Here is a 24,926-nt window from a genome sequence, read left to right on the forward strand (position 1 = left end):
CTTTCTACTGTTTCTAAGACTTAAAAACATACAGTACATGCTTAATTGGCAATTGATTTAAAGAGTATGACAATTTGTAATTTGTAATTTAATTTTGTCTCAGAAAAAATGTTTGAATTTGTTATTTACGTGTTTTGTTTTTGCACTAGGCATTTTCTTTCCATGGCTGTTATTCCTGGCACAAAGACTTGAGCTCTTATGCTTTTTTCTTTTACTTCAACAGGGATGCTGTTCAGCTCAATGTAATTGCAACACAACAGCTTCTCTTCTTGGCTCAGAAAATGAAGAATCTAGATGTGTTTGTCCATGTTTCAACAGCATTTGCATACTGCAATCGAAAACACATTGAGGAAGTTGTTTATCCACCTCCTGTTGATCCTAAGAAATTAATAGATTCCTTAGAGTATGTATTCTTCAATATTTTTCCTCTTCTATTGTTTCTTTTGTTAATATCAGAGATGATGATGATTAAGAGTTGGGATTTAATTTAAGATCATTTTTTGTTTGAATTAACTCTGGATATAGTTGATTGGTACTTTCACTAATATTTTACAGTGAACTTGCATATTTAGATATAAAGGGTTAGATCTTAGCTTTGTTAGAAGAAGTTCTTTTGGGTTTAAAGCACTTTTGATCCATCAGATCATTTCTGCCAGGTGGAAAGGCAAAATATAATTTTTGTAGATTTCCCTTTCAAACCTTATACAAGTAGTCTTTGACTAACAACCATTTGTTTAATGACCATTCAGAGTTCATGGCAAGTGATTTATGACCAGTCCTTGCACTTACCCATTGCACCTTCCCCACAGTCATGTGATCAAAATTTAAGCGTTCCGAGACCATGTGAATCATCATTTGCAACTTTCCCTCCTAGCTTCTGACAAGCAGAGTCAGAGGGTGAAGCAACATTTGCTTAATGACTGCATTGTTCACCTAAGAACTATAGTGAGTTGCTTAACAACCATGGCAAAAAAGGTCATAAAATCAGGAGAAACTCACTTAACAACCACCTTGCTTAGCAATGGAAATGTATTTATTTATTAATAAATGAGGGGCTACCCAATTATGTTCATAAGTCGAGGACTACTGTACCCTCTGAAAATCTGCTCCAGTATATTGGTTTGTATGAAAGGCAAAACTGCTGCTGGAAATTGCAGAGGGAGGAGAAGATTTTTCTTTTCTGCTTGTCTAGAATGAAATTCTGGACCAAAGCTTGTTTTTCTTGTTTTTGGTTAGAATTTTTGGTGATAAATTGCTTTATAATTGTTAATAAATACACTCTTTTTGAGGTGTGATAACTTTTCAGTTAGAATGAATGAGCTGTGTGCTTTTAAATTTGGAGGGTCTTAATGAAATTAAGCTTTTCAGCTGTTCCTTTTAGTATGACCTTTTCCCTAGCCCCATTTGCTATTCTCCAAGACTGAAGTTCAGACATAACTTCATTGTAATTATTTTTTGGTTTATTGAAATAAATGGAAGTGAGTTAACATGATTACATTTTCATGTTGATTTCAGTAGATTTGAAGAATTCCTAAGGCTGCAATCCTTTCCTTTCCTTTCCTTTCCTTTCCTTTCCTTTCCTTTCCTTTCCTTTCCTTTTCTTTTCTTTTCTTTTCTTTTCTTTTCTTTTCTTTTCTTTTCTTTTCTTTTCTCTTCTTTTCTCTTCTTTTCTTTTCTTTCTCCGGAGACTCAGGGCGGCTTACAATGCGTTAAGCAATAGCCTTCATACTTTTGTATATACCTGCTTAGTAGGGCTTTCGGCCCCCCATAAGCGGTGTTCTTTTTATACAAAGTCAGCTTATTACCCCCACAGTCTGGGTCCTCATTTTACCTACCTCGAAAGGATGGAAGGCTGAGTCAACCTTGAGCCTGGTCAGATTCGAACTTGCAGTAATTGCAGGCAGCTGGTGCTACTTAACAGCACTTAACAGCACTTTAGTCTGCTGCGCCACCAAGGCTCTTATTTAGGCATAAGCTTATGTTGTAAAGTTCACCAGACTTTACTTTGAATAGAACTTTTAGAATTGTACTCTTAATACAGATTCAGACCACTATTAATGATATACACAGTGGTATAAGAAATTAGGTTTTTGTTCCTTGAAATTATTATTAATTGTAGCAACCAATTTACTTTTTTGATACTAATTTTCATCATAGTAAAATGAAACTAAAAACCAATGCCTCGAAAATGACAACTCTTAAATTTAAAACAGCTTGATTAAGCCTCTTATAGTAAAATATGTCCTTTTGAATTGATTTTCTAATTCAGCGTATAAAGAGATGTGTTTTACTATTCTTAGTTACAAGTGCACCTGGTGTTAGATTTTTAGCAAAAAAAAAAAAAGCATTTACCTTTGAGGTGTTTTAGTTCTGAAATAAAAAGCTAGCTTAATTTAGTTGTTAGGAAATGTGTTTTTATCAATAATGTCTCAAGTTTTTCTTTAAAAAACGGTGGAAATAAAGCACTGAAATGCATTTTAAGTTATGATACTATGAGATTTTCAAAAGAGCTCTAGGTATATAAATGCAAATGCATACATAAATATAAATAATATAAATGCAAATGCATCTTTTTAGATGTCAATATAATTACTGTAATGAAACACTGGTATGGTCTGAAAGATTATGAAAAAACAAAAAAGTATGAATTAGTGAGGTTAAAAACTCCACATGTTCTTATAGTCCGGCACAGGCTATATCTGATCTATTTCTTTTTTCAGTTCATTTATTGATACAAATAAAAAGCTAAATTTTCTGCACCGTAGTCAATTGCTGTAAGAAGTATCTTCATTGTTTAAAAAATATATATGAAATGATATGTTAGTTCTAAAACAAAATAAGCATGCCTTAATTGCAGCAAAACCTAAGTTCTTCAGGTAGATTCACTAACTTATCTGAGAAACTGATATAACATCCCTGCAGAGATAAGATTGGCCCCCATTTTGACCCTCTTTCGTAAGGCCCTAACGATGTTCTGCCCACAGGACTGGGGACTCCAGAGTTATATATGGAGCCCATCAAGTGGTTCATCTGATTGTTGTTGCTGGGGAGGGGGGGGGGTATTAGTTTTTGTTTTGGGATTTTATCCTTGTAAACCATCCGGAGTTACTGAGAGTGAGTTGGGCAGCCATATAAATTTTCTCTAAATAAATAAGAAACTTGTTATAAGATATATTATGCTTGTTGGGCACTTGAAAGTAGTGATACTTTATAAGTTAATATATTTTATTTTTCAGATGGATGGATGATGGTTTAGTAAATGATATTACGCCAAAACTAATTGGAGATAGACCCAATACTTACACATATACAAAAGCCTTAGCAGAATACATTGTACAGCAGGAGGGTACAAAATTAAATATTGCCATTGTGAGGCCATCAATTGTGGGTGCCAGCTGGAAGGAACCTTTCCCTGTAAGTTAGTGTTTATTATTTTTTCTTTTATCAATATTTTGTAACTTGTTGAACCTTGAGCTATCTTTGTTGTTCAGACATTGACAAGAATTACATGAAAAGTTGGATGTAGAATGGCTGACCTGCTTATGCTTTCTGCCGTAAATTTCTTTTGTGAAGGAAAATCATATGATTGTGTAGGTCTTTGCTGATCCAAAATACAAGAGGATATAAAAAACCTGCCTTACATAATTTTGGACCATTGATCCTTCCATGTCAACATCATCTCTGTTGACTGTTGGGAGTCCTCAGAAATTCACACTTGGGTTTTCTTTAATGTGTAATTGAGGAAAGTGGGGGTCAAACTTGGTATTTCTACATGTTGCAGTTGTTATTTTGGAGCACCTTGCTAAAAAAAATCCTACTTGCTTGATACATATGTGAAAGTAATTACAGAACCTTTTGCATTCATAGCATATTAGCACTGATAAGTGTCAGCATAAGCAGATACTAATTCAAATCCTTAACTTTTAGTATCTGCTTATTTTATCATAATGAGAACTAAGAATATTTCCCTGTTCTAGACATAGTTTTGCTGATAAAATTGAAGTAATTCAAAATTTGACAATTCCTTTGATATATAATTGCTGTAATTCATACTTTTGAAATGGCACAACAATATTAAAATCATAAAGATGAGTATTTTTAAGCAGTGGATATGTTGACTTGCAAGGTGTAAACCTAGATCCTTATATTTCTATTGTATCATGAATATATCAGTTCTTGGAGCTTGCCTGTTCCTGGTTAGTTCTTTTATTGTAAATAACTAAACTGTAAATAGTTCTACTAAAGGAGTTTTCAAGTTTTATTAAGGTATAGCTTATGTTACCATGGTTATTGAATAAGACAAATTGACTAGGTTTGTACAATATATTAATCCAAAAAAATGATCTATTTGTTTATTGTTCAAACTGACTTCCAACTTTTACTCGGACCATGTTAATTCTTAGACTGAAAACAGAGAGGTGGTTGGGAGGAACAGATTAGGATCCCTATGTAAATGGCATGCTAAAAAGACCATTTCTAATTTGTTATTCATGCTAGCCAGAAGAGCCAAATCAGGATAAAGGCTCATTTATAAGATCTTCAAAAATCCCAGTTTACCATTATGTCTGATCACAGATGAAATATATGAGGCTTTGAGAAATAAAGGGAGAAAAAAGTATCTATTGATAAACTAACGACTGCAGCTTTCATGTCTATTAAGATCTTTTATCTGTTGGATCAAAAACTGCTCTATAAGTGTATAGCTATGTTAAAGAATCATTATTTCTTAAGCCATTTGAAAATGGATTTATTTAGCAAATTTATATAGTTGCCCAATGCACAAACAGTGACTTTGGGCAGTATACAACAATTAAATAAATATTTAAAAACAAGTACAATATCTTGGTATCCATAACTAACATTTGTCATTTCTTATCTACAAATTTCTCTTCTAAAAAAGCACATTCTTTAACCATATGGAATGTTTCAGATATGAATGTAAATGATATATTAGATATTTGAACATTCGATTAAAAAGTTTTATTAAAACACAATTTAATACAAAATATTTCATTGTTCATTATGGTTATTTCTCAACAGGGATGGATTGATAACTTTAATGGACCTAGTGGCCTTTTTATTGCTGTAAGTAACAGTTAAATCAAGGGCTTTTTTCTCTTAAAAACTGAATTAATTTGAAATGGCTTTCTTAATGTGTATTTTTTTTTTTTTAATTTTAAGGCAGGAAAAGGAATTCTTAGAACAATGCGAGCCTCAAATAATGCAGTTGCCGATCTTATTCCTGTGGATGTAGTCATCAATGCAACGATAGCTGCTGCTTGGTATTCAGGAGTTAATAGGTATAACAGGTGACAATTTTTTTTATATAGGATAAGCAATAGTTATATAATATTAAATTATACAAGCTTAAATTTCCCAAAATATTGATGTTATTTGTGTTTGTTCTTTACACCAATTAGGTTCCTTGAATTTACACACTTTAATAACAAGTGCAGTTCTGCAGTCCCTCTGAGTTACTCATTACACCCACTATCCTTAGCCTGAAATTCATGACTAATTTCTGAGGTCATAAATTGAGCTATAATGCAAGATCACGGAGTGTATGATCTTTCCTTGTTCTGAACACAAGTGCTCTTTCTTTGAAGATAATTCTGAACCTTTATTTATTTGTTTATTTATGAGATATATGGACCATCCCGGTCTGTTACAGCTCTAGAAAGCTTATAGAATACAGGAAGTTCTTGACTTATTCTTTTAGTGACTGTTTGAAGTTACAGTGGCACTGAAAAAAGTGACTTATGGTCAATCTTTGTAGCATTGCAGAATTCCCCCGGTCCCATGATAAAACTTTAGGTGCTTGGCAACCAGCATGTATTTATGATGTTTGCAGCATCCTGGGGTCGTGGGATCGCCATTTGTAAGCTTCCCAGCCAGCTTCCAGCAAGCAAAGTCAATGGGGAAAGCCAGATTTGCTTAACAACCCCATAATTTAGTTAGCAGTAATGGGGATTTGTTTAACAGCTGTGCCAAAAATTAGGAAAATTGGTCATGACTCACTGAGCAATGGAAATTCTGGTCTCAATTGTGTTTGTAAACCGAAGACTACCTGTACAATAATAAAGACACACTAAAAGAATTATATCATCAAGAGAGACAATCTGGAAAAGAAACAGCAATGATCTAAAAGATCTAAAAATTAAATGTTGAATATGGGGTACGGAACTTAAAATGCCAAAAGGCAGCAGGTAGTACCAAATGCTGGTGCATTAGGAAGCTGTTTTTTTCAGAGCATGCTGTATATTAGCTTGCCTTAGAGGACTTCAGTTGTTTAATTTAGCAAGACATAGTCCTGCAATATCAGGCAACACTATCATCTGAATATATTGTCCCAGATTTAAGGATGGTATTATATTCTAGATCCTGACTATTTCAAATAAAACTTGCATGTTTTGGTGACAGTAGAACAATTTGATTTCAGAGAAGCCTTGACTTACTTTAGTTCTGGCCAAATAAATATGGGTAGACCATTCTGTCTGTTTTGCACACTCCGGCCAAGTTCTTTTTTTAACATACGCACGCCACATTCTTTATTGAAACGAAGGGAAGAGGTTTAAGCACAATGTCAATCCTGTAAAACTGGCAAAATTTGCAACAGGTTTGAGAATATACCGACAAGCATGAGTTGAGAACCCTAGCCTCCTAACTTTTTTTAATTAAAAAACCCAGAGGCAGGTATTTTCTCTCGTTTTTTCTCTTGCCTCTAAAAAGATGGCCATGCATCAACATTTCTATTCTGCCTTTCCTTGAGGATCCTAATCCCATTGGATTATTTTGTAAATATAATGTTAACTGATTGTTTGGCTGCTGCTTTATATTTCTGTTGATCTACTTTTTTATATTCAGCCACTTTTCTGCTATTCTGCTTCTCTTTGTTTTTGACTATGCCTAAACTGTTTTATATTGAGAGGAATGATATAGAAAAAAATGTAATCTTTTTTTTTCAGGCCAAGAAATATTATGGTATACAACTGTACAACCGGTGGCTCTAATCCCTTTCATTGGGGTGAAGTTGGTAGGCCTCTTTTTTTCCTTTGATAATTAGTTCATTTTAAAAATAGCTTACATAGATAGCTGTGTATCAAGTTAGACTCAGTTGGAACTACTTTTAAAGATAGCAGTGATTCTCCTTAATTCTGCTATATTTTCCCTTCTATCTGGATACATCTGAAGGACTTTTTTTTTTTTTTTTTGCTTTTTCTATCTAGATGATCCAATATGAAGTACAACTTTAAAATGTAAACAACTGACTCAAAGTTGTATATTCATTAATTTGTTATGTGTACAGGTAGTCCTCGACTTACAACAGTTCATTTAGTGACCTTTTGAAGTTACAACAGCACTGAAAAAAGTGACTTATGACCATTTTTCATGCTTATGACCATTGCAACACCCACATGGTCACGTGATTTACAATCATGCTTGACAGATGGTTCATATTTATGATGGTTGCAGTGTCCCGGGGTCATGTGATCATATTTTGTGACCTTCTGACAAGCAAAGTCAATATGAGAGCCAGATTCACTTAACAACCGGGTTACTAATTTAACAACTGCAGTAATTCACTTAACAAATCTGGCAAGAAAAGTTGTAAAATGGGGCAAAACTCACTCATTTATTTATTTTATTCAATTTTTATACTGCCCTTCTCCTGCTGGACTCAGGGCGGTGCACAGCCTAGAATAAAAAACATCCCAATACAAAATTTAAAATTTTAAAAGAATTAAACAAATTTTGGCCCAAAATTTAAAACCTCCCAACTAAAATCCATTTGCAATTAAAAATGGTTGGGGGGGGGTTTACGTCAGCCCAGCTTGATGAAATAGGGAAGTTTTGAGGGCATGGTGAAAAGCACGGAGATCTGGTATCCTACGTATCTCCGGGGGCAGGTTGTTCCAGGGGGCAGGTGCTGCCACAGAGAAGGCCCTCCCCCTGGGGGTTGCCAGCCGACATTGCCTGGTTGACGGCCCCCTGAGGAGTCCCTCTCTGTGGGAGCCAACTGGCCGGTGGGAGGCTATCAGCAGCAGAAGGTGGTCCCGTAAGTACCCAGGCCCTATGCCATGGAGCACTTTAAAGGTGGTAACCAACCCCTTGAAGCGCACCCGGAAGACCACCAGGAGCCAATGCAGCTCGCGCAGGAGGGGTGTCACATGGGAACGCCCCATCACTCCCATAATCCCCCGCGCGGCCGCATTCTGCAGCAGTTGGAGCCTCCAGGTGCTCCTCAAGGGGAGCCCCATGTAGAGAGCATTGCAGTAGTCCAGGCCGGAAGTGACGAGTGACCGTGCGTAGGGAGTCCTGATTCAGAAAGGGACGCAACTGGCGAAACAGGTGAACCTGATGAAAAGCCCCCCCTGGCCACGGCCGTCATGTGCTCTTCTAAAGACAGCCGTGCATCCAGGAGGACGCCCAAGTTGCAAGCCCGCTCCGTGGGGTCCAGTAACTGGCCCCCATAGCAAGCGATGGCACCAGCTGGCTATATCAGAACGCGAGAAGCCACAGCCACTCGGTCTTGGAAGGGTTGAGTCGAAGCCTGTTTCTCCCCACCCAGACCCGCACGGCCTCTAGGCACCGGGACATCACTTCAAGGGCCTCGTTGGGATGGCCTGGGATGGAGATGTACAGCTGAGTATTGTCAGCGTACTGATGGAACTCCAGCCTAAAACCACGGATGATCTCGCCCAGCGGCTTCACATAAATGTTGAACAGAAGGGGTGAGAGGACCGACCCCTGTGGCACCCCACAAACAAGGCACCTCGAGGTCGACCTCTGCCCCCCTGTCAACACCGACTGCGACCGGTAAGAGAGATAGGAGGAGAACCACCGTAGGACGGTGCCCCCCACCCCCAACCCCTCCAACCGGCGCAGCATGAAACCATGGTCGATGGTATCAAAAGCCGCTTAGAGATCTAACAGGACTAGGATAGAGGAACAACCCCTATCCCGAGCCCTCCAGAGATCATCCACCAACACGACCAATGCCATTTCCGTGCTGTGCCCAGGCCTGAAGCCGGACTGGAGCGGATCTAGATAGACAGCTTCATCCAGGTACTGAGGAAGCTGTCGTGCCACCACACTCTCAACAACCTTCACCACAAAGCCAAGGTTGGAGACCGGACGATAGTTAGCCAAAACAGCCGGATCCAGAGAGGGCTTCTTGAGGAGGGGCCTCACCACCACCTCTTTCAAGGCAGATGGCAAGACACCCTCACTCAAAGAAGTGTTAATAATCCCCTGGAACCAGCCTCGCATAACCTCCCGGGAGGCCAGCACCAGCCAGGAGGGACACGGGTCCAATAAACATGTGGTCGCGTTCAGCCGTCCCAGTATCCTGTCCACGTCCTCGGGAGCAACAGGGTCGAACTCTTCCCAAATGACATTCTCAAGACCGGCCTCCGTCATCCCGTCTGTACCCACCCAGTCAGAGACCAAGCTTTCCCGAATCTGAGTGGTTTTATCCTGCAGATACTGAACAAAATCCTCAGCCCGACCCTTCAAGGGATCCTCCCACGCTCCCAGATGGAGGAGGGTGCGGGTCACCCTAAACAGGGCGGCTGGGCGGTTATCTGCAGATGCGATAAGAGCGGAAAAATAAATATGTTTTGCTGCTTTTATCGCCACTAGGTAGGTCTTAATATGAGACCTTACCAGTGTTCGGTCAGATTCGGAACGGCTAGACCTCCAACTGCTCTCCAGGCGTCTTTTCCGGCGCTTCATCTCCCTCAGCTCCTCGGAAAACCAAGGAGCCAGGTAAACTCGGCAACGGGTCAGAGGCCACAAAGGCACAACTCGGTCCAAAGTGTCAGTGGCCGCCCTATCCCAGGCGGCCACCAGCTCTTCAGCCGAGCTGTGAGTCAGAGCCTCAGGGAATGGCCCAAGCTCCATCTGGAACCTATCAGGGTCCATCAGGCACCTAGAAAATTTCTCACTTAGCAACATAAATTCTGGGCTCAATTGTAGTCATAAGTTGAGGACTACCTGTATTTTAAACTATACTTGATTGAATAAGACACTTTAGGAGTGGAAAAACTTTAGTACTTGATCAGTATTACACCAATGTGGGTGAATCACATAGCTGCATGTTTAGTAGGAAATACAAGGTTACACAAGCTTTATTTGCCTGTGTACATATAGCAATTTCACAGGTGTAGTAACAATAGCCTTAAGAGTCTATAAAACTAAGCCAATTTGCATATTGTATAAAAGTCACAGAACTTTATTTTTCTGATGCAAATGCACTGATACAGACCAATTTTTGGAACAGTGTTTACATATCTGTGGCTTTACTTAGCATTTGAATTATGATGTATGGAAATATAGCATTTCTGTTTAGGACATATTTATTACAAAACAATACTAAAGCACAAGAAATATGCTTTGAGACTGCATAGTATTTGCTGATATACCTTAACATATCAGAAAGCTGAGGAAAAAAGTCAAATTTTACTTCTGTTCCATTAGTTCATATGCTGCCATTGTATTATGCTGAAATTTATACTATCACTACCATTTGATCCCATCATCAAATATTTGAGATTTAGCCTACTGTTTTAGTTTTTAAACTTTTCAGACTCCATGAGGTATATTGATTTTGTATTTCCCAGAAGTCATTTGAAACTTAAGTAATTGTCTAATCTAGGCATTAGCCTAGAGCAGGGGTTCCCAACCTTTTCCATACCCCTCACCCCTAGAACGCTTCTGATATATTCTCGCACCCCTTACAAAAGTAAATAATTATATGCATAAAATTATGCATATACATTATAATTTTGAAATTTATAAACCCAAGTTTTTGCACCTCCTGGAATATCGTCTCGCACCCCCGGTTGGGAACCCCTGGCCTAGAGGTAATCTCTCTTATTTATAGTTCTTTGGTTAGATTTTATGGGTGGTAAAAGAGAAGCTTGTATTTTTTTTTTCAATTGATTTATTTCTTTAGGAAAAAATTGGCTGACTTTACTAATTAAGATTAAGGTAGAGAAAGCATCAGATCCTTAAAGAAATAATCTATTTTATGTAGTGAGTTTGTTAATTTTTACTTGAATTTATTACTTAGTATATCTTAATTTTGAAATATTGCTTTAATGTAACATCCTTGGGTCTTGTATGATTATGTAAACTATAAGAAGTTAAGCCAAGAAATTCTGTTCTCATTTATTCACAGATTTAATAAGTAAAAAAAGAGAAAAGGAGGGAAAAGTTAAAAAGTAATGCTTAAGTATGCAAACAAGTCCAATGAGAAAGTTTTGTAATTTTGCAGTTTAATTGAATAAAATGCTTTAACTTTGTTAGTTAATGAAGTATGTGTAGGGAATAATGTGGTTTAAATCAGTGGGAATAGTACTATCTGTTGTGATGTCCATGGAAGTCCAGTACATTTACATGGTTATTATCAAAGCTGTTATACACAACTTTTCTTTCTTAGAATACCATGTAATATCCACTTTCAAGAGGAATCCTCTCGAACAGGCCTTCAGACGGCCCAATGTAAATCTAACATCCAATCACCTTTTATATCACTACTGGATTGCTGTAAGCCATAAGGCCCCAGCATTCCTGTATGATATCTACCTCAGGATTACAGGAAGAAACCCAAGGTAATGGTGACTAGCTCTGCTTTGTGTTCCTCTGGCTATTTACAACCCATGCTTACACAATTAACACATTTTTTTCTTTTTCGTAATGATGGTTGGATGAAATGTTAAATCCATAGAAGTTCGAATCCAAGTCTGCTGTTTTCCGGCAACAGTGAAAATGGTGTAGTATGGAGTAGTTAACCCATTAAGATGTCTAGAGATGATTGGATTTATTCTTCGAACAAGAGCTACTCAGAACATTTTGACCCTTATTTTTCCTACAGAATGTTACATAAATTTGATATTCAAGAGGAATCCTTTAGAACAAGCAATCAGGCGTCCCAATCTTAAACTCCAGTCCAATCCCTTTATTCATCATTATTGGACTACAGTCGGTCACATACTTCCTGCGTTCTTATACGATGTTGTTCTCAGGTTGACAGGTCAGAAACCGTGGTAAGAAAGAAAGGGCTAATTTTTTGCTAAAGTGATGGAAGCTTGGTGGCAGTTTAGATCAATGGCATGAGCTTTTTACCTTAGATTTACTAATGGAAGAACCAACAATAACAGTAAAAGAGCTGGATATTTTTGGGCCTTAGTGGCTGGTTGACATTGGCTTTATTAGAGTCATAGGTCCATGTCATGCAGTTACTACGCTCTTCAAATCATCCTACTCTAGCACTGTTATTGAAAATTATAAGCTAAAATGAATGGGGAGGGGAAGGGGATAGAAGAGATACTAAAACTATGGTACACATGGTTTCTTTAACAAATTTAGATAATTTAGGAGATATTTTATATCACCATCATTTGGCTTATAATTCTTTTGGCTTACAAATTTTTTTAAGCCGGCAAAATGTATACTTTTACTGCTCAAATTTGCATATTTTTTCTCTATCTTAACATTTTAAAATGCCAATTTTTTCAAGTTTTCTTTTCCAGAACTGCTGCTCAAACTGCACAGCCTCCACCCCCAAAAGTCTGAAGGAACAGAAGATATATCGTTATTATTTCAGTAGTTTAGTATTTGGAGAGGAAAAGGAAACTATATATCTATATCTGTAAATATAAATACACTTAAATGCACACATACCAAGTCAAAGATTGTAGGTATGTGTATGTGTGCGTGTGTATATACCTATGACAAAACGAATATGTCTTTGACTTTGGGAACTGCCATCATTTCTCTTACAGCATTAACATACTGTTCCAAGAGTTAGAAATAATTTTAGCAGACACACCACTTACTTTTTTGCCATAACAATTTAGGCAATAGTTTTCGTTTGTTCCATAATATAGGCAGCAAGCAAAGGCCTATAATATTTTCCCAAATCCATAAACAGCAATTTTACTAATTGTATTCTTCAGAACAACTTTCCCATAAAGAATACTGAGACCTTGTTACTACCATTGTTGTCATTTTGGCAGTCTTCTCTCTATTCCTAGAAGAAGGTTCTAGAGTAGAGAACTTTTTTCCATTCCCAGAAGCTCTTGTTTCTCTTCCGTTCCCCCCAGAAGCTCTTGTCTCTCTTTTCCTCCTCATAGCCATTGTGTAATACAACTTTCAGACTTTCAAATTCATGTTTTAATATACTGTATTTGAAGTCTGTAAAACATGCTTTAGTAGGTGACATCACCTGGATGACTTTGTTGTGGCTTGGAATCTAAGCAGAGGTTAGGCCTGATTACTTCTTTAATAAGAGACCTCCAGGAAATGGCAGGAGCTGCAGGAGGTTGAAAAAGAATATGCCAAAAGAATATGCCTGAAAAACTACTTCCATACCAATAACATGAAAAATACGTGAATGTGCCTATATTGTTGAGATCATTTTAAATCCTTGACTTTAATTGTGGGAAAGGTGGATTTGAGATTAAAATGATTTAAAAAAAAAAAAAAGTTTCTTACCAGCGAAACTTGTATTTTCTAAACATGCTTGCATCTAACTGGTAGCTATATCTGTTAAAAACATATCACCGTGAGCTGATAATTTATCCCATGAATTCTGTATACTCTGCCTGCTACAAGAAAATTAGATTCCTATTTAATGATGAACACATACACTTATAAAATGCTTTGTTTCCGGTCTTGTTTATACTGAAATCCTACCAAACAAAGTAAAAGTGATTCATTGTAAAAAGTAGTATCTGTCTTTCAGAATGTAGACAGTAGACAGGTAGTATCTGTCTTTCAGAATGTCTTTTAGTGTAGAATTAGTTTTTAGTGAGCTGAAATGTAATGGTTTTCTATGAGAAAAAAAGTTTTTATTATTTGAAAATTTGGCACATTTTGGAACTGAGTGCCATGAAATCAGAAAACCAGATCACCATCTCTCCAGGACATTATGATCATATAGCATCATTGGAGATCAAATGTTGGTCCTTATATCTATATTTGTATATTTTAAGAGGAGTGAGAAAGTGGTTTGAAGTAATACGATTTAAAAAAAATAAAACAAGTTGAGCATAGAAATGTAGGAAATAGAAAAATCAAAGACCAGATCCATAACTGTATTAAACTTGCAATATAATTTGTGTGCAGTATAAAATAACTTTATGTTGTAATGGTATCTAATATGGAAAAGGGGGGATTTTAAACAAGAAGTACAATCCATTTAAATTCATCTTGTTCTGTGTTGATCATAAACAATATTTATGTAGAAGCTTCCCTTTAGCAAAAATCCTCCGGTTATCAAATAGCATAGGAAAAGGTTATTTTCTTTACATAATTTTTGTCTTACCTTTTAGCCACACAACTTAATTATTTAACAATTAATAATAATAAAATAGGAAACAGTGTAACACAATAAAAAATGGAAACAAAAATAGAATACAGCAGTAAAAATTTGAAGAAACCTATAGGAAAAAAACCCACTACTTTAAGGTACTAAAGCACAACAGAGGGTTCAAGTCTTACTTTGGCAAGGAGTTTCAAAGGTTGGAAGCATCCACAGAGAACTTTTTCTGTTATTCTCCCAACAATTCTGAGGAACAAAATAAAAATAATTCTCAATTATTTTAAATCCTAAGCATCTTAAAGAGGAAAAACATTTTGTTCCAAATAACCTGATCTAAAATAATATACTGTAGGATTTGTCAGTTAATGTCAGTGGCTTCAGGAATAACTGCTATTATAATTAGTCCCAATCTATAGCCTGAGTGCAGCAACCTGTATCAGCTGAGATATCAAAATATGATGTTCTGCCTATAATCTTAATGGGATGGAACTAAGATATTAGATGTTATGAATGTTAAATACTACATGAAAGGTCATTGTGATCTGTCTTTAGTTTACAAGCTTGTAAAGGAACACTGAAGAATTCTGGAATTCTTTTTGAGAATAGCAATATGGGGAAGTTCAGTCAAGCTGGGTTTTTTTTCTGATTTTGTTTCTTTAATAAAGATTTTCCATTTTGAGATTAAAAGGTTGAATATATGCTATGGTGTCTTTCAGTTTTTGCAGAACTGTGATTACATTTGACAGATTTGGATGTTTTCTGTGTTGTCTAATTGTATTACATAATTCATCTGTCTGACAAAAATAATATATACAACTCAGACACTAATAATTCCACAAAATCTGCAATATGTGGACTATTCATGTAAATGTACAGTGTTGCTTAAGCAGAAAAGCTCTGTGAGGAGCATTCCTTGAAGAAAGACTGTGAGTTTTTAGTTCATTAAAATTGTAATATTTAAGTAGATACAATGATATCTACAAAACTAGATAGAATATCATAAACTGAAATCACAACTATCCAGTGAGGAGACAATAAAATGAAGCCAAACTAACCTCTAAAAATAAATCATGACAGTATTGAAAGAGAGGTCTTGATCAGACTTGAAAAGTGAAATGTTCTCCAGAAAAGAAAATACAAAAATAATGCATGTATGTATGTATGTGAGCTCCGTTTATTTGTCCCTGTTTCTGCCAACCTAGCAGTTGGAAAGCACATAAAAAATGCAAGTAGAAAAATAGGGACCACCTTTGGTGGGAAGGTAACAGTGTTCCGTGCGCCTTTGGTGTTTAGTCATGCTGGCCACATGACCACGGAGACGTCTTCGGACAGCCCTGGCTCTTCGGCTTTGAAATGGAGATGAGCGCCACCCCCTAGAGTCGGGAACAACTAGCACATATGTGCAAGAGGAACCTTTACCTTTATGTATATATAGGTATATACATATGTATATATGAGGAGTTCATCCTGAGATCCCAGGCAACATTTATTTTGAGAAACAATCTAGGATGCCTCTTAGTGTTCTTTCCAAAAACTTAGTTATATTTGCCTCATGAATTTTATATCATTAAGGACACTTGTTTATAATAAATTTGATTGAGCTAGATGGTATGCTTATAAATGTTTGAAAATAATACTTTATAACGGGTCACCAATCCCGGGCCATTGATTGGCACCAGTCCGTGGCCTATTAGAAACCAAGCTGTGCAAGCAGAAGGCAAGCAACCAAAACTTCATCTGTGCATGCGTGGGAACTAGGCTGTACATGAAACCATTCTCCCACCCACCCCCAGGCCACGGAAGACAATTTTCCTAACGAAACCTGTCCCTGGGGCCAGAAAGGTTGGGGAAAGCTTGTTTATATCATGGATGATATGTATAATTTCTCTTAATATAGCCCAGAAGCTGTTAAGATCCCTTGGGAAAAATCTTAAAATTAGAAAAATATAATACATAGTTTCATTGTTCTGAATTATTTTTACAGAAGATGGTTATTCATACGGTATTTCAGATGTATGTCTTCTTTTTAATAAATTGCACTTATTATTTTCAATAGAATTGTATTTGGCTATCCTCAGTATAAGCAAGTTACCATAACTGAATAAAAAAAGTCTTTCTAAAGCAACCTTTTTTCATGAAAACTTTTTCTTTTTGTTCTTCACTTTTCTATCTTCCTGATGATCAGTGCTTTCTATTAGAAGGTTCAGTCTTGAAATGGTCAGGGTCAGAATAGCTGTCAAATAAGGTTCTAGGGGTTTGTATTACTGGTTGTAGCAGCATCAACAGAAATTGCAAAAGAATGAATTCAGAGTTCACTAAATTCAAGTTCAGAGATACTAGTATTTTAAAGCTATTTTTCAAGTTGATCCTACTAATAGAATGCACTATATTCAAACAAAATATTGACACTTGATTGACTTATGCAATAAACATGAATAGAATATTTCTGCATATTAAGTAGTAAACATCTGAACCAGCATGATGCAAAGCATCATTTATAAGCAGGATTCAAAAGAAGATGGTTTTATAAAGAAATATTTCTTCCATGACCTTTTCAACTTCTAAATTAATGGGCAAAGGAATATCTCCATGCAAATCTCATCAGAATTTTTTGTGAATTACATTGTGCGGTTGATTAGAGTTGTGCAGAGCCTTAAATTCAAAAGGTCAAATATAATTCAAAGTGTATTGTGATCCCCCCAAAAGGCAATGATTAAAAGGAGCTGCAATTGATGTTATGTGCTCCCTTCATATCTGCATAGCCCTAATTTATAGATAAATTGTGGTGTTCACAGTACTACCTAAGAAAAGGACCTCAGCCTTTCAAAAAAAAAAAAGTTATTTAACATGCTATGCAGAAATACTCTGTTTTTGAAAATTCTACTCCAAGTTTTAATGGTGTAATGGGCAAACTGAAGGATCTTGTGGAGGAACCTTCCTTCTAAGTGTTGAGTCATATTTAAGTTGTGAGTGTGATTTTCTTTAATAACATCTTTCTCTGGGCTATAGGATGATGAAAACAATAACACGTCTTCACAGAGCTATGGTGCTATTAGAGTACTTTACAAGTAATTCTTGGGACTGGAACACAGACAATGTCAATATGCTTATGAACCAGTTGAGTCCTGAAGACAAAAAGGCAAGTTACATTTGAGTTGCTTTGCTTGCTAACAATGTAATACATAAGGCATTTCAATTAAAGAACAAAATGAAACATAAGAAACTAATGAAAAGATAAAGCTATAGCATGATCCCCTTCCATAGTGCCTGGCTTTGATCTACTGTAGTTTTTCTGAAACAACAATAAAATGCCAAATGTATTCAGTATGCCCATTGTCATAATAAGCGCAACTAAATACAGATAGATCTTTGAATGGGCTGCATTGGAAACCCAGATATACCTAAATAAAATTATTATATATATTAGTATATTTTCCATAGAGTAGAAAAAAAGATTTGGTTTTAAAATAAAAACTCATACATACTAAAGTGTTAACATTACGGGAGGATGATAGAAACCCATTTAAGAATGATACTTGGGTGGTAAAGAAAACTTTTAGGGGTGGGATTTGCCATAATTGGCTAACCAAATTGAATGCTGATACATTTTTGTAACTGTATTAAGAAAAGGGAGAAATAACTTTTGGTATTATAGGACCTAGACACAAGAACTCTATATAATTACATAGATCCAGTTACATAGGTAAATAATTCCATTGAACTCTGAATAAACATATGATTCATTTGTTACTCTTTCAAATGCATGATACAGCCAGTTTTCATACAGACACCTTTTATTTTGATATTGTTTTAAAGAGCTGGGTAGAAAAGACTGTTGGTATCAACACGCTTCTTATGTAATTGTGCTTGTGATTATTACAAGGGATCCAAGAGTTTGAATTTATTTGTGGAATCAATATTATGGATCATTAATGGAAGTTAATTCTTAGGTTGGGTGGGTAGGTGATGTTTTATTTGATTTTACTAAGAAACAATATTTTATCCATTGTATTCTTGATTTGAGTTTAAAACTATATTTTGTTAGTAACAGATACATTGTTTAATTTTTACACCAGGTATTTAATTTTGATGTTCGGCAGTTACATTGGGCAGAATATATGGAAAATTACTGCATGGGAACAAAGAAGTATGTACTGAATGAAGAAATGTCTGGTCTCCCAGCAGCTCGGAAACACTTAAATAAGTATGTGGACTAGACTTCTTTGTCCCATAAATTAATATGTATTTATGTTAACTATTCTTTACCACAATGTAAAATGTTGATGAGCCGTGGGGGCACAGGGGTTAGAATGCAGTATTGCAGGCCAACTCCACCCACAGCCAGGAGTTTGATCCTGCCTAGCTAAAGATTGACTCAGCTTTCCATCTTTCCAGATTGGACCCAGATTTTTGGGGGGGAATATGATGACTGTTAACCGCCCAGAGAATGCTGTAAAGCACTATGGAGCAGTATATAAGTTTAAGTGCTATTGCTATTAATAACAGTATCTTCTGTTTTTAATTAGAAGCCAGCTTTTGGCAAAACACTTAGAAGAAGAAACTTATTAATCAGCCTATGGTCTATAGAAACCACTGACAAAGAAACATAGTCATAGAATTCATCTGTGTGCACATCAAAGTGAGAAAAATTCAACACTATATGCCTCCCTTCTGGAACAGATAAAGTCCAAATGCAGAGCCTAGATTGAGAAAACATGGAGTGATTTCTAGTTGAAAATTAAAATATTAATTAAGCACAGATGCACAAAACCATAGACAAAACAAAGAAGTATTTTTTCTTCCATCTTCCCATGCATATTATATTGAAATCCAGTTAAATGCACATAACCTTCCCCCATGTACACATAATAATTTTAGATCTCTAATGAAACCCAGTGAGATTTTAGATTTGCGTGTGAAAAACTTAATTCAAACAGCATAAGAAGACTTTCACAGACTAGTGAAAGATAAGAACATGCATAAAGTATGAATGAATAAATAAGATATACAGAAGTCATAGTCACATAAATTATTTTAAAAATAAGATTCATTGTTGCTTTATTTACTGAATAACCTATTAGCTATTATTATTGATGTAATTCTATGAATGTCAAAGGCTTTTTTTTGGTAACTGTATTAAGGCCACAGTAACTCTTCTATTAATACTTAAACACTTCTGTAATTATTAAAATAATCAATTGACATTCTTATTGTAATTGTTTCAAAAAATGCTAAACAGATGTTGTGGTAAAATAATTTCGGTGAGGTCCACCAGGACGCTGATATTTCTTGCCTATCTCTTTTGCCTGAAGATTACATATTGGGGTTTTGATTACCTTTTAAGTTGGGGAGAATGATACTGTTTGTATCAGTCTTTCAAATATAAGTTATCTTGTAATTCTTGGTATATGTACTCTGTAGGAAAAGAGCATATGAATTGCATAAAAATCTTTATGTATGATGGGAGAATTCTATGATAGGAAAGGAAATCTGTACTGCAGAACAGTATAATTTACTGATGTGCAGATTTTATAAAACTAGACTGTTGTAACAAAATTGTACACACTATTATAAAAATTCCTTTCTAATGAAATAGGAATTTTATAAATAATATGTTTTGTTTCATCCTCAAGCTGTTATATTTTTATTTGCCAGTTTACTTAAGTTTCCCACATTTGTTATTTTTTTTCTCTCTCTCTTGATTTGTTTTTATCTCCAGGCTAAGGAACATACGGTATGGCTTCAATACAGTACTTGTAATCCTCATCTGGCGAATTTTCATTGCAAGATCACAAATGGCAAGAAACATCTGGTATTTTGTTGTTAGCCTATGTTACAAGTTCCTCTCTTACTTCAGAGCATCCAGCACTATGAGATACTAGAGATGACAATTCCAGCATTAGGACATCTATGCATTTGGTGGTCTAATGGCACAAAGCCGTATAATATACCTACTCATCTTGTCTTTTGTAAAAACATGAAATATTAGATCTGGATTGTGAAATACAGTTCATGTGATGCTTAATTGTGTATTTCTGTGAAGATTATATGGCTAATCTGGATCAATCTCTCATTAGGCAAATATGTAGGTAAAATATCCAAGCAGATTTAATACATCTGTATGAGGAAAATGTTAGGCCATTGACCAGTGTAACTGCAATTCTGGAATGCATTCAATTAAAATCTGCCTTAACATAGTAAACTTAATTTTTATTGCAAATAAGCGCATTTAGGTAAGGTAAACAAATTATTCTCTTAGGTGGCAATTTATTTGAGAATCACAGCGGATTTTTCTGGTTAATTTTATGAGAAATATTCCTTGTAAATTATTTAAACAGGGCATTCTGCTAATCTTTCCTTCTTAACTCTTTTCCAAAGGCTCCTAATAATACAAAAATTACTAAAAGAAATCTAAAAAAAAAATTGGGGGAGGGAAGAGGAGTGCTGTTACAAGTATACCTACACATATGGATTAATCCACAGGAAACACTTACCTGTCCACCACTGAGAATTAAATCCAAGCATTAGAATGCTTGAACACTGTTTCCCTCAGTCATTTCTTAAGCCCATCACCTCACTAAAAAGGCAGAATACTTTTAAGAAGAAAACTGCCATTGGTACACGGTATTTTATCTCAAGCTTTATGAATTGTGGCTATAAAAGAAGAGTGCAAAGAGAAAATGATGAAATAAGTTATTTTGTCCCTTAAGGTATAGCAAGAGAAACTTTCACTGCAGATAAGGAACTTGAGATCCAAATAGGAAAAAAGTGTGTTTCCTGTGTTACCCATATAATTTAAAAGTGAATTACCAAATGCTTTCTTTAGCATTTAGGAGTCAGTATATTTATGCTAAATAAGTTCAGTAGTTTCAGTAGAAATAGTTGAAACAAAAATGTAGAACATGGAAACTGTTGAATAATTCCTACTTGGGCTAATATCTTTTTCTATATGTTTAAATTGATTTAGCAGTGAGCATCCATTTGCAACTGTCCCCATAAAATGTAGATTTGAATTATGCTTCATTTAAAACATGGTTTTTATATTTCATGACATATTCTACATTCTGTGCTAACTTAGATGCTTTTATTTGCTATAATCCACATTTCCAGGTGTAGTATAGGATAATCAGATCAACTTCTATTATATCTATTTTTATTACTATGCTTAAGTAAATTGTGAATGAATCATACAAGTGTTATGCACAAAACATATGTGTCCTACACTTATTATTCCACATTCAAACCTTATGCCACTGTTAAAATCTTCCATATAATTGTGCTTCTACTTTTAAAAAGAAAGTTTCCTTGTTAAAATTTAACTATTTTTCTCATAGTTAAATATGATTTTTTAAAAAAACAAAACTTAAATGTGCATATAATATTTACAGGGATACAACATGTTGCATGGTCAGGGACCACACTCTTTTAAAGAGTGTGTGAGACTGCTGTTGCAATGATGGAATACAATAAATTGTGAACTTTGTGATGTAATATTTTACCATTTATTTGCAACATCCTTACTATATCTGTCTGTCACCGTTGCTCCCTAAATAATTCCTCACTGACCATATATCCGTTTGGCACATTGGAATACATGTCTGGAATTTAACATGCAAGAGGATGGGTGTGTACATATGTACACAGGTGTAATAAATATCGGTAAGGCAACTGAATGTTACTTAGATAGTCATTTTTTCCTGTGTATCTTGTTTTATGGAATAAATTATAGGTTTCCTTAAAACAAATACAGCTGAGAAATAACACAACTCTCCATAACATTTTTTTAGACAAATCTTTCAGACTTTCACACATCTAGGTGATTCATTCTATTTTCATATCTAAATATTCTCATGCTATTCTTGCTAATATAGCAGTATCAATACCAGTTGTTTCAAACCTAAAGGAAAAATACGTGAATTTGAATACCTGAAAAGTTTCAAAATTCCAAGAAAAAAAATGGTGAAATCTGAAGTGTGAGAGAAAGGTATTATGAAACAAAGTCCTTGAATATGCCAGAATTTAGAATTAGGATTATAGAAACAACATTCCTCTATGTGGTTCCCTACTATAAAAACAGATTTCAGAAACAACATTTTAAATAATCATTTAATTAAAATATTTGGGTGCCTTTGTCTGTAAACCAAAAATAAACCTATTCCTGAATACTGCATTTGTTGAATTTATCAGATAGCTTAAGCTAAATGTGAAATCTTAATTGAAAGTATCATGTGTTATGAAATAGTTAGAACTTAATATACTACTGCTTTGCTTTAAATGTTTGTGGTATACTTGTAAACTTTTGAAGATGAGAGAAAGATAAAAGTAGCACATCATTACCAATTTTCCTTCCTTGAAAGGGAAAAACAAAGGGGAGATTGATCATTGAATCCAGGGAGTGCCTGAAATTTCATTAAAACATTGTTTTACCATGCTTTTTAAAAAGTACATTCACATAAATAGAAGACTTACTTATAAACAAGTTTTCAGCCCATGTTTAGCTATGATTATTATCACTTAACACATTTTTAAAAAGAAACCTGTGCATTAGTTAAGGCAAATTTTGAATGGCTTGTGTCATGATATATCTTCTCTTCTACCTTAAACTGCAACCAAGATTTCTGGTTCTTGATGAATATCTTTTTACATTGTTGCTACAATTAAAATGTGCTGACTCTCCCAATTCTATTATCTGCCTGTGTGAGGAAATACTGCAGTTACAAAATGCATCAAAACGCTGATGTAACATTCTTTTATCCTTATAAGAAGGTACAGCATGTTTTTTAAGGTATTTTTTTAATCCCATTTTTTTTCTGTAGAATAATGGGACATGGAGAAAAACACAAATAACAGATTAACAGATTTCAATTGTTCCTCATGTTTGGAACATTTTCCATTTTACTCCATCACAACATGGAAAAATTTAGTGATCTTCTATTAGGATTTACCCAAGTTTGAAGTGGCTATATTGTTTCAAGTTTAAACCAAAGTAAATGTCTTGTCATACATAGTTTTAATGAACAGCCTTTTATATTGTAAATAAAGAAGAGATAAAATATTTTTTTCTGAGAACTGCTGAACAAGAAATATTGATTGTATCCTTTACATCAGGCATGTCCGGATCTCAGGCTGCATACATGCATGCACTAGTAATGCGGCCCCACAAGATCGTAAACATTTAACATGTGATTTATATACATTAGCTGTATTTTATATTTTATACACAACCCAAGACAGTTCTCTTCACTCACAGTGGCCCAGGCAAGCCAAAAAGTTGAATACCACTGCTTTAAATGGAAAGAGCTATCAGTTGTCATCCATACTTCTGTAGTCTCTAGGGTTGACTTTGGAAATTTGTTTCATATATGGTTAATTTTTGCATAGGATATTAGAAGCACAAATCTACCTTTTAAAGTACCATGGATATGATAGTATTGTCTGATTTAATAGACTGTTATATAATTTACTTTAGTTAATGACTACTTTGATTTGCTTCTTCAAGTCCTATTGTGTATGTCCACATCATGGTGACAGTGGTGGGTGCAAGAATACCAGGACTGCATGTTCAATAGATACTCAGCCACCCAAAAGGTGAAGGTTATCTCAACTGCCCAGCTAGAGCAAGCAGACTCCTATATTGGGCAGCAGTGGGAGGTGGATGATTGCCTCCTATTGCATAAAAGAAGACAGTGATAAACACTTACTGAACTTCAGTATTGGAAAGACTCCCTAAGAATACTACACATAGCCAAAAAAACAAACAAATGAACCATTGAATAAATCAACTTGTTCTCACTTGGGACACAAATGACCAAGCTCAAATGATATTTTGAAATATATTACATAAATTATTTCAAAAAGCTAGCTCCCTTGAGAAGTTTATAATGCTAGGAAAGGTGGAAGGAAAAGAAAAAGCATGTAGCAAGGTATATGGGTTCAAATTCACTGGTGATGGGTTGGAAGATCTGAAGGACCAGGTTGGAGGCATATCGTCCTGAAGGAGGTTTATCTGTGATTGCTTAGAGTCAGACTTGATGAAATATGCTGAGAAAAATGTGATTTCAGTAAATTTAAACATCTAACTATTGGATGGAATTTAGCTAGTGTCCCTCTGCTAGTAGAGTAAGTGTGGAACAGTTTGCAGTAATTGTCCTTCCCTGGCATTCCCAGCAACTCCATATTTGCTCTTCGGGGTGTCCTAGTCTTGAGGCAGACTTTAGGGGGAATATGCAGCTACAGGGAAGAATGGGCTATACCAGTGGTTCCCAACCTTTTTTTGGCCATGCCCCACCTAAGCACCTCTTAAAATCCTGATCCCCCCCCAACATATAATTCTTATTTTACTCAAAAAGTGAATTCTATTCACCAGAGGAAGCCTAAAAGGCCATTAACTTAGTTTAAACAAGGTTCAAATTGCCCCCATTAAAAATCAAATTGCCCCCCTGTGGGGCATGGGCCCCACTTTGGGAACCACAGATCTATACTGAAAATTATTTCTTTCCTCTGCCATTGATGGAAGCCTGCTATCTTCAGTTCCACTGAATGTTCAGATCATCTTCTTACAAGAAACATTACCTGGGAGTATAAGGCTGTGGTTTCT

The 24,926-nt window shown here is 35.5% G+C and overlaps 1 protein-coding gene across 3 annotated transcripts in view; it reads left to right on the plus strand.

Annotated features, from left to right (window-relative positions):
• The window catches only part of FAR1 (fatty acyl-CoA reductase 1), a 44,510-nt gene extending 22,013 nt beyond the window's left edge, over positions 1–22,497 (plus strand). For 2 of the 3 annotated variants that reach the window (XM_070934331.1, XM_070934338.1), the window contains exons 4-12: positions 224–403; positions 3,237–3,414; positions 5,041–5,085; positions 5,182–5,300; positions 6,966–7,033; positions 11,444–11,615; positions 17,339–17,468; positions 18,406–18,533; positions 20,049–22,497. In XM_070934331.1, the coding sequence (XP_070790432.1) occupies positions 224–403; positions 3,237–3,414; positions 5,041–5,085; positions 5,182–5,300; positions 6,966–7,033; positions 11,444–11,615; positions 17,339–17,468; positions 18,406–18,533; positions 20,049–20,211 (1,183 nt within the window). In that variant the 3' untranslated portion in view covers positions 20,212–22,497. Of the gene's footprint in view, positions 1–223; positions 404–3,236; positions 3,415–5,040; positions 5,086–5,181; positions 5,301–6,965; positions 7,034–11,443; positions 11,616–11,878; positions 12,030–17,338; positions 17,469–18,405; positions 18,534–20,048 lie in introns of those variants that run through there. The other variant, XM_070934345.1, reaches the window with a different exon arrangement.
• The last annotated feature ends 2,429 nt before the right edge of the window (positions 22,498–24,926 follow it).

Source organism: Pituophis catenifer, unplaced genomic scaffold (assembly GCF_029215685.1).
Source record: "Pituophis catenifer annectens isolate HBS135680 unplaced genomic scaffold, rPitCat1.0.hap2 SCAF_1, whole genome shotgun sequence".
In the NCBI taxonomy this organism is placed as follows: Eukaryota; Metazoa; Chordata; class Lepidosauria; order Squamata; family Colubridae; genus Pituophis; species Pituophis catenifer.